The sequence below is a fragment of the Caenorhabditis remanei genome, chromosome X, assembly GCF_010183535.1.
Source record: "Caenorhabditis remanei strain PX506 chromosome X, whole genome shotgun sequence".
NCBI classification, from domain to species: domain Eukaryota; kingdom Metazoa; phylum Nematoda; class Chromadorea; order Rhabditida; family Rhabditidae; genus Caenorhabditis; species Caenorhabditis remanei.
In genome coordinates, this window is record NC_071333.1 from 19,204,869 (window position 1) to 19,214,708 (window position 9,840).

A 9,840-nucleotide genomic window follows, 5' to 3' on the forward strand; every position below is an offset into this window, starting at 1 on the left:
ATAATTTAATGCGTTTTTAACGCCCTACGGCAGCAAACTGTGAATTTTTAATAGCATGGTCTAGCTTAGCGAACGCATACCGTAATATCCATACTTGTCATTTCACGGCCCGGGTAGATTTTGTTTTTGAATTTTGACACCCAAATATAATTTTCTGGTACTTTTTTCGCTAAATTCACTGTAGAACTACTGAAATTCGTCAATTTACACGAAACATAGCTCAAAATTCCCCAAAAACTCCTTTTTTAGTAATTATTGCTAAAAAACATGTTTTTCGGGGAAAAGTCGCTTCACCCGGGCCGGACTTTTGAAAATTTGAGAATCGGCCCGGATTTGGATTCAAGATCTAGCGAGCACACATTTGCCGGCCATACATGCCTTTTTTCAGAACTCTAATTATTATTTCTTTATCGTTTCGGTTTACATGCTTTATTGTTGTAATAAATACAGTACTTCTTCAATAAAATACGAATATGTCAGTTTATAATTTGAGAAACTCAATTTCTGAGTGCAAGATTCTCAGAAGGCAAAAATAGACACTTTTCAGAAAACCAATTCTCATGGGTCTTAAAAAAGAAGCAAGTTCCAAAAATGACCCACAGGATTGATGAGTGCAAAAAAAACATATGTTTGCAGAAAAGTCTATTGCCATCTGGTTTTTCTGTGCAGCGATTTGTCTATTAGGATTTTATCCCCCTGGGACAACAGTCTGGCCTGCCGCCTAGTTGTAAAAAACAGTTTGATTGATGAAGACCGAAAAGAATCAAAGATGTTTCATTCTCTTTTCTTCATTCTTACTGGAGTTCATTTTTTCCTCTGCAAAAATAAAAATACACACTCAAAAAGAGTTATTCTCAAGGGACCAAAAAAAGAGTTCGAAAAATGACCTACAGGACAGACGAGCGCAAAAAACATCTCCTCGTGCGAAAAATTGAGTCTCTTGTCTAAGTTTTTATAATGGGAATCGGTTTAAACGGTTCAAATTCCTTTGGGGTGTGCGAGTTTGCTATAAAAAAGCAAGTGATTGATAACTGAAAAAAATGGCGGTGTTTGAAACACTTTCCTACATACTCACTTCAGTTCATTTTGTGTCTCTTAGATTTCAAACTTTTGAACAAAATGATTTCAAATTTTTAATGACAAGTTGTTGTCCTATTATAAAATGAAACACAGTACTAGCCGTGAAAATTGTGACACTGATAATTTCAGTACCGTGCAGTAAGATATACAATTTGCCCTTTTTCAGTTGAAAACGACCAACTTTTAGAGCGTGTTATGGTATCACTGATTGTCCCACAAAGTGAATTATGTGTAAACCATGCAGAACGAAAGTAGAACTTTGTTTTGGTAGGGACACCTGTTTGTACAAGAACTCCCTAGCAAGTTACACATCGACAAAGTAATTTCTCCCTTAAATCGTCTCGTTTTATAGTATATATATGTGATTTTAGAGCTGTTTCCTTATAATGACCTACCTAGAGAGTGTCCGTAAAAAATGTTGTCAACTACAAAATGAAGACGTTCTTGAAGGTTTATTTTTTGTGGGACAATCAGTGATACCGTAACGGCATCTCAAAGTTAGTCATTTTCCACTGAAAAAGGACAACTTGTATATTTTACTGCACGGTGTTGTATGTTAGTTGAAAATGAAAAATTCTAACCGTGCGTCACGTATTAATAATTTTGTATAAAAAGCCAAGAACTTTATTTTTGTAGTTGACGCCTTTTTTGTACGCAATCTTCTTAATGAGTTGTATAATGGTAAAAACTTGATTTTCTCAATAATGCGTTTCAATGCAGAGTAGGGAAGTTTATAACTCACTAGTGTAGAGAAAAACCGTACATAAAAGATGTAAACTACAAAAATGTAGCGATTGTTTTGATCTCTATGTCTGATTGACTTTTGAGTGTCAGTAACAATGGCAGAAATAGAAAATACACACTCAAGAAGACTTATTCTCAAGGGAACAAAAAAAGAAGTTCGAAAAATGACCAACAGGACAGACAAGAGCAAAAAACATCTCCTTTTGCAAGAAACTGAGTCTCTTGTCTAGGTTTTTTAGCAGAATCGGTTGAAACGGTTCAAATTCCTTTGGGTGTGAGAGACTTGTAAAAAACCAAGTGATTGATAACTGAAAAATTTGCGATGTTGGAAACATTTTCCTACATACTCAATTGTGTTGTGTATCTCTCTAGTTTCAAACTTTTAAACCTGATGATTTCAAAAGTTTATAGATACTGTAAATACTGCATTATAACGGCACCTCTATTATAACGGTACAACATATATACTCAGAATTCAGTTGAAAAATAAATAATATAATGCAGCTATAATACAGTGTTTACGGTAAGCTATTGTTAAAACGATCCTATATGAAAATACAAAAACTTTAACCGTGCGTAACATTGTTATTAATTACCTTAAGAGCTAAACTTTTTGTTGAGTTTGTAACAAAAATTAAGTGAGATGTGTAATGGTAATTCTGCCAAGTCTTTATAGAGAGTGTGGAATAGAAATATAGGCTTATTTTTGAAGTTGACAATTGTTTTGTACAAACCTTGCCTGGAAAATTGCAGTCCATTAAAGCAAACAGCTGGCAAATCTCATCTTTTAGCATTAATAAGGGAACTGATCGACATTCGATATCTTCTAAGGATGCGCTTCTACAGAAAAGCTTCCAACTACAAAAATAAAGCCTGGTACTAATCTACATATTTCACCACCATTTGAGCGTGAGAAACTCTCAATCCCGTTCAAAGCCACCATTTTCAGCTGAAAACTGCAATATCATTGATTTTATTTCTCAGGCTGCTTTCCAATATCATCGTTTCGAACAATATGAAACTACGAGCTGCTATTCTGTTGTTTTTTCTCCTAACCATTTTGTTGGCAAAGAAATACAAAAAAGTCAGAAAACCTGTAACTTCTGCAAAATCTACCATTCAAAAAGTTGTAACTAAATTCACTTGCTCTTTAAATGCATCATATTGCATTTTCGGAAAATTATATGAAACCGGATGGCTGTGAGTGTATTCCAGCAGAATGATTCGATTAATATAAACATTTTCAGTTCCGAAGAGTTGTTACAACTCCCACTTATCTGTAACAGAAGAGGTGGTCCGGTTCTTCAAAAAGTGGCCCCGTTTGGCAAAAACAATGTTTTCAAGAAGGTCAGATAGTTATCGATAAACGTTTTAAAATGAAATTCTTCCAGAAAGAATATCAAATCAAAATGCAGTACTATCACAATTGTAGTACAGATAACATGGTTCGGAAAATAGAAAAGAGCTTCACATATGTTCCAATGAAGAAAACGTAAGTTCTTAAAAACATTCTTATTAGAATTCGTCTTCTTAAATCGAGATTTTTTTTCAGAAAAGGAGCATCCCTATTCAAAATTCAATTAAAAGACAATGGATACCTTTTCGATCAAACATTTGGTCCCTTTGTGGCGAAACTTGTTTACCCTGAGAATGTCTTGGATTGGGGATTGGGAAGAATCGTTCACAACGACGAAATGGGCAGGAAGACGAAATGGACCGATAAACATGGAAATTTGTATTTGAAAATGCAGTGGAAGCAATTATTTAATCTGTGAACATCTTTGCTGATTGATCTGTAATTCATATGTCCTCTCCGCTTGCTTTTATACTTTTCTGTAGAATCACTCGGAATCAATTGAAATGTTTTGTTGTCAAAACTCATATATGTATGTAAGTTGTTCAGAAAGTGTAGAAAATGGCAATATTCACTGCTAGTATAATCAAGAATGGTCATGCAGTTAAACAACTGTTAGGCGTTAAGCTACTTACATGGTAGGCGTTTCTTTTGGTTCATTTTCGAAATATGATGAGTTTTCAGTGAAACTCTTTTAATGAAATGTTAATTTTTCAATGGTCATTTATTAGTTCAATTAGTTGAAAAATTAATATGATAAATTTCTAAAACTTTTTTATATTATTTTCACTTTTTTTTTTGGCTTGAAATGCTAAAGCAATAGATACAACAATAGCAAGACTGTTATCAAAAATCCACAAGCTTTGCTCATCACTTGATCCTCCAGAAGGTGACCAAAATCCGAACTAAAGCCGAATCGTCCTCCACTTCCATCCTAAAGTAATTATCATCTTGAAACAGGAACAATTTCTCTTCTGCGCATTGTTTCAGTGTTAGCTGGCTGCCACACTGCGAAGCGTAAAGTCCGCAATGAAAATATTGGAGTTTTTCAAGCCCCGTTGCGAGCGAGTTGCGTGCGCATCCCGGATACCACAGACAAACGTAAAATTTGAATCTGGGGTACCTTGCCGACCATTGTGCGACGGAGCGCGTTTTCGCGAACTTGCGCCTGCCACTGATGTGCTACAAATGAACCCATCCCCGCTAGAAATTTGGCGGTTTTAATTGCAAAAATGGAATATACAAGGTTGAAATGGGATATAATTCATTTTTCAACAAATATTTCATTCTCGCGAGACTTCCATTGGCGCACAGTCTCATGAGCAATTCACACATTCAAATGACGTCATCATGTCCTCTCTACACCATGACCGTCCGTCCTCTCCAATTAACGCGGGCTCTCTCACCGTCCACCTGTCCGTTTGACCTAACCCTCTTCTACACTTTTCCACTACCAGGTCAGTCAGTCAGTCCCTTTATTTCTCTCCTTGTGCACTTCTCTCTCCATGTTACCGTTCAATAACGTTACAAACACTATTGATTCCTCGAAACAACTCGGAATAGGGAAAGTAGTAAGGTATTGTCTGATCTGTGGCGACAAATCCACCGGATTTCACTATGGAGTTCTGACCTGTGAAGCCTGCAAGGTATTGATTTGTTTTCCGATTCTGAGTATTAAAAATTTGAAATTTCAGGGATTCTTCCGCCGTGGCCACAACAACGAGTTTCAATGCAAATACAAGACACCGTGCGTGATCACCATGGAAAATCGGAACGACTGTAAAGCTTGCCGACTGAAGAAGTGCAGAGAAGTGGGAATGAATAAACAATCTCGTGAGTATTCTTAACATATTTTTTCACCAACAAAGACTTTCAGATTCTGTGCAACCTGCCAAAGTACCAATCGACCCGATTCAACAGGACAAGTTGGAATTTGAATGGGTATGTTGACCAGACGTTAAACAAAAATGAATGAGAATTTCAGATCTCCCAACAAATTCGTCGATTGCATTTGTCGACTTATGACTACTCAAGCGATAGAATGATGCTGATGACGATCAAGGATTTAGAACTGGTGAGTTATTAATTTTCAGCAGGAGGGGAACCTGGGGACGCTAGGGAATAGTTTTGCGGGCATAATAGTATTTCATTGAAATAAGGAATCAAAAAATAGTAGTGCTGATACGGTAACCCACAGAACCATAGCCAGGGCTGTCACAGGCTTAACGGACTAGCTGCCTTCTGGTTCACTAAATTCTTTAAATCCGCAACAAGACAATGGCCTTAGATTCGGCTTCTTTGACATAGCATAGCTTGCTCCAAGGCGCAATATCACTCGGAAATCTACTTTTATGCGTCAGCGCGACAGGAAACGCGTTAGAAGTCTGCTAACGCAATAAAAATGTTTTGGAGATTAAAAATAAGTTTAGGATAATTTTCGAAATCTTGAAGCCGTTAGAAAAAGGCTGGTTGAATAGTTTTTTGTACTGTATAAAAAATGCGCTTTTAAGCTACAGTAGAAATTAGCACTGCTAAAGCGTCAGTAATTCTTTAGGTAAGTTGGAAGCGCAGGGTGCTGAGTGCTCGGCAACCAGCGTGATTAATAAATTTGGGATTAAATATTTTGAGACCATTGCTTAGATTTTGAGCTTCCCAAACTGATAGACTAGTGAAATAGTATATCATCCGAAAAACCCTCATAATATTACAAGGCTGTCAAAAAGGCCGTGGGCCGATTTTATATCTCAGTTCTCAGCCATGGAACATTGTCGCTTCTTCAGGTGGCCTTGTAGAGGACCAAAAGATTAGTCGATGTATAAAAATTCAGCCCATTTGGTTAATCCGCGGCCTCGGCGGCCCAAAAAGCCGAGGGCCGCGGCCGGCCGTGCAACAGTGCGACATATAATGAGAATCTTTTTCAGAAAAACAAAACCGAAACTCTCCAACACTTTATCAACGAAATCAACTCCGACATCACCTCCTTCGTTTTCTTCCTCAAATCCGTTCCACTTCTCGAGGAAATGACCCCAGAAGACAAAAGTATTCTCATGAAGAGACACGCCTTCTCAATCTATCTCGTTCGATCCGCACCAGCTTACACTGACAACGGATTTCTATGCATGAACGGTGGCCGCATTGCTTGGCAGAAGTTCTACGACGTCTATGGAGATTTGGGAATGAAAATGAATGCAACTGCGACTGAGATTCGAGAGATGAATTTCACTGAGGCGGAAATCGGGGTGTTCTTGATGCTCATCATGCTTCAGCCGATTCCAATGGAAGACGTGGTGCAGGCGGGGTTCCAGAATGTGTCACTGTTGACTGAAACTTACACTCGGTTCTCCAGAATTTTGAATTACCAATTGACAACTCGTGATCCAGAAAATCGATTGTACGACAAGATTCAGGGACTCCTCGACGAGGTTAACGCAATCAGTAAGTTAGCTGACATACCATGTTCCGAGAATTATTGATTTTTTCAGATAACCTGCACAAGCAATCCATTGATTTGATCAAAACAAACATCACCAGCTTTTCACTTCCTCCACTATTCGCTGATGTCTTTGGTATTCTAGACATCGTATTGGATGGCCCAGCAGTCGAATGAATATGAAACTGCTACAATTGGTTTTTAAAAATTGTTTGAATTCTTGTGTTTTTTATTGATTTCAAAATTAATGCTCTGTGACCCGAAACATTTGGAATTATTTTCATGAGTTTCTGCTGAAACTTTTGAAAAGAAAATAAATTTTTGAATAAATCATTTTAGTTGTGAATTTAGGAATATTTGCTGACACTTACAATAATTTTGAATCGGAAAAACCATTTTGAGTCAGAAAACTCTCAATGTCAATCAGAACAATCTTTTTTTTAAAGAATCAACATTTATTGGAAATCGTTTGATATTGAACATTTTATGTTCACAAAAACTTAGAAAATTGGCTATGAACGAAAAACGATATTTTTGCGTTACAAATTTCCAATCCTGGTTCAACTCCTGAAATTTCTAGCTCCATTCTCATCCATCTTCTATAAACACAATTTCATGAACATTCATCAGATTATTATCCAAAAATGAGGGGCCTTCTGCCTGCGAATAGCCGATAATTGACCTGACAATTGCCAATCCGTCAAATAACGACGTGGCAGATTGCATCCATCCCCTTCTTTCATACATACAGTCCACCCAGCATTCCCTACCTCCTTCTCCCTACCAAATCGGTCGTTTCTTTTTCTTATTCCTTGTTGATCTCCTGAAAAATGAGCAACCTTTCCTACCCAGCTCTTAAATGCATTTTGGAGCATGTGGATGTGCAAAAACGGTTAGTCAGTTTTATTTTCTTGTACCTTACTCTAACTTGTACTTTTTTTGAGACTCTATATCGCCGCCCGTTCAAAAAACCTGAAAAATGTTGAGAAAGCGGTAACTCTCCGTTCTAAACGTCTGATTTTACGCAATCGTTATATATCTCTCAACAATTTTACGGTTGAAATCGAAAGTGAGAGTGATAAAATAAAGTTTGTGAAGACTGCAAGAATAATTTGTGAGAGAGTTGTCCCAAAAGAAATCGCAGAAGGAAATCGGAGAGGAGTCGCAGTGAAAAAGAAAATTGGAAAAGTGAACCAATATTATTTTGGAGGGCGATCGAGCATAATTGCTGATCAACTTCAGATTGATGGCACTATTCGTGAACTAAATTTGCCAGAGAATTTTAATCTTAAAGTCAACGAATTGAACTGCCATGAACTGAATTTTCAACAGTTTTTTTCATTTGGGAGAATTGAAAGTTCTAATATCACATCTCAAAACGAAAAGTTTATCTCTAAACAAGTACGCTCAATCGTTGAAAATTTCAAACAAAATGAAAACCTGCCAAGTATGACGGTTAGATTTTCAAAGGCAAGAGCAATGATGATAGCTAATCCACTGAATGATCTGAAAGCGGAGTTCCAACAATACGTAAGCCAATTAGAAGGAGTAGACGAACTGTGAGTTATAAAAATTTCATTTTTCTTCTGATCAATGGATTTTTTCAGCTTTATTCCTGGATCGCTTCGTTATTGTATTTTTTTGGAGAACAACACAAAAATAATGATTTTTGGAGTTCGTGTTCAATTTGGTTCTAGAGACTTCTTTGAGCTAGTAGTAAAAGTGATTACCGACACCACCCGAGAATAATTATCACATTCAATTTTAATTTTAATAATCTCACTTGTTTCTCTCGTATCATTTATCTGGCTCCGAAACATTTCGCCACCAGACGTTTCGCCACCGAAAAATGGAGAATTTCCAGAGCTTAATAGGGAAAAAAGCACATCACTTTAATAAGCATAATCAAAGCATACTAGTGGTATGTTTTTATCCCTATTAAGCTTTGGAAATTCTCTATTTTTCGGTGGCGAAACGTGTGGTGGCGAAATGTCCCGGAGCCATTTATCTTCTATCACATTTATTCCTCCACTATTTCTATTTTCTTCCCTATCACTGTTCCAAGTTATTCACACTTTTAAAATTACTGTTTAATCTTTATTCATTTATAATTAATATCAATATCGTAATAAATATTTTTTGATCCGTACTAACTTTTTTTGCTTCAAACCGCTTCTGTCGAGAAATAATCTGCACAATTTTCTACTATTCTTGCCTGAAAAACATGCCAAGTATCCATCCAAGGCTGTTTGTGACCTTTCCATGTCTACAATCATCGAAACAGCACGACAACAACTTCATCTACTCACCGGATACCGTCAAGGACTAAGAGACGTGGAGAAACACGGAGAATGAAACGCGCTCCGCAGCACGGTCGGCGCGGCGCCGCCAAAACTCTTATTTCAACTAATTTTCCTCGCGAAACCCCAAGAACCTTTTTCTTTTTCATCATTCTTGGTAATTTTTCTTGTTTTCTACCCAATTTTAACACTCTTTCATAGTTTTATTGTCATTCGAATACCGTGTGCGTGTTCATTTTCGTAATAAATTCGACGTTCAAATTGAACATTCCCTTTGACGCTAGTTGTATACAAACGACTCATTATCGATAATGTGAAGAGAAGGAGCAAAAACTGATAGCGTCTTATCACTTATTTCAGTGTAGCCCACCACAAGCCAATTGACCTTCCGTGCGAATAGATGGTCATTTGCTTATCAACAGTTTTTATTACATTTGACAGCATCCATCTATCAACTACAAATGGTCAATCTATGTATATCAATACTAATTATAATGCTAATTATGAACGAGCAGATAACCTAATTTCCAATCTGTTCTCTCATAAAACGCGGCTCTCTCTCTGTCCACTACACAGTAATGACTATTCTTATCCTCCTCTCTTCTTTTTTTGTGTGTGTTCAATGTAGGTCCATCGCACCTCCGTCGAATCTGGGTTCTCTTCCATAGATATTAATCTCCACATGTCTTCTCTCGTCCTCCTTTTCTATCTCGTTTAGCCGTTTACACTCATTATTTCTTATTATACGTCTGGCATCGACCATCATACGTTCAATTGAGTAATTAAAGGATTTTAAAGATAAAATTCACATGGCAATCTGTGAACAGTTTCGTTGTTTGATTGGTTGAATAATTATCCAGTTTGCTATCTAACAGTAAAATTAGATATGATTTGTTTTTCCATTTTTAAATTTTATTGAAAACAATGATTTA

At 36.8% G+C, this 9,840-nt stretch overlaps 3 protein-coding genes across 3 annotated transcripts; all 3 read left to right on the top strand.

Moving 5' to 3' along the window:
- Positions 1-3,018: 3,018 nt before the first annotated feature.
- Positions 3,019-3,599, top strand: GCK72_025870 (uncharacterized protein; the record flags this gene model as incomplete). The annotated part of the gene is made up of 3 exons (XM_053736524.1): positions 3,019-3,171; positions 3,216-3,316; positions 3,377-3,599. The coding sequence occupies 3 exons, from the start codon at positions 3,019-3,021 to the stop codon at positions 3,597-3,599; spliced, it is 477 nt and encodes a 158-aa protein (XP_053580090.1).
- A 1,084-nt stretch (positions 3,600-4,683) lies between these two features.
- Positions 4,684-6,785, top strand: GCK72_025871 (uncharacterized protein; the record flags this gene model as incomplete). Its single annotated transcript, XM_003105547.2, has 6 exons — positions 4,684-4,824; positions 4,873-5,011; positions 5,055-5,119; positions 5,163-5,252; positions 6,100-6,613; positions 6,661-6,785. The coding sequence occupies 6 exons, from the start codon at positions 4,684-4,686 to the stop codon at positions 6,783-6,785; spliced, it is 1,074 nt and encodes a 357-aa protein (XP_003105595.2).
- A 1,302-nt stretch (positions 6,786-8,087) lies between these two features.
- GCK72_025872 (uncharacterized protein) lies at positions 8,088-8,357 on the top strand (the record flags this gene model as incomplete). Its single annotated transcript, XM_003105477.2, has 2 exons — positions 8,088-8,167; positions 8,216-8,357. The coding sequence occupies 2 exons, from the start codon at positions 8,088-8,090 to the stop codon at positions 8,355-8,357; spliced, it is 222 nt and encodes a 73-aa protein (XP_003105525.2).
- Positions 8,358-9,840: the final 1,483 nt, after the last annotated feature.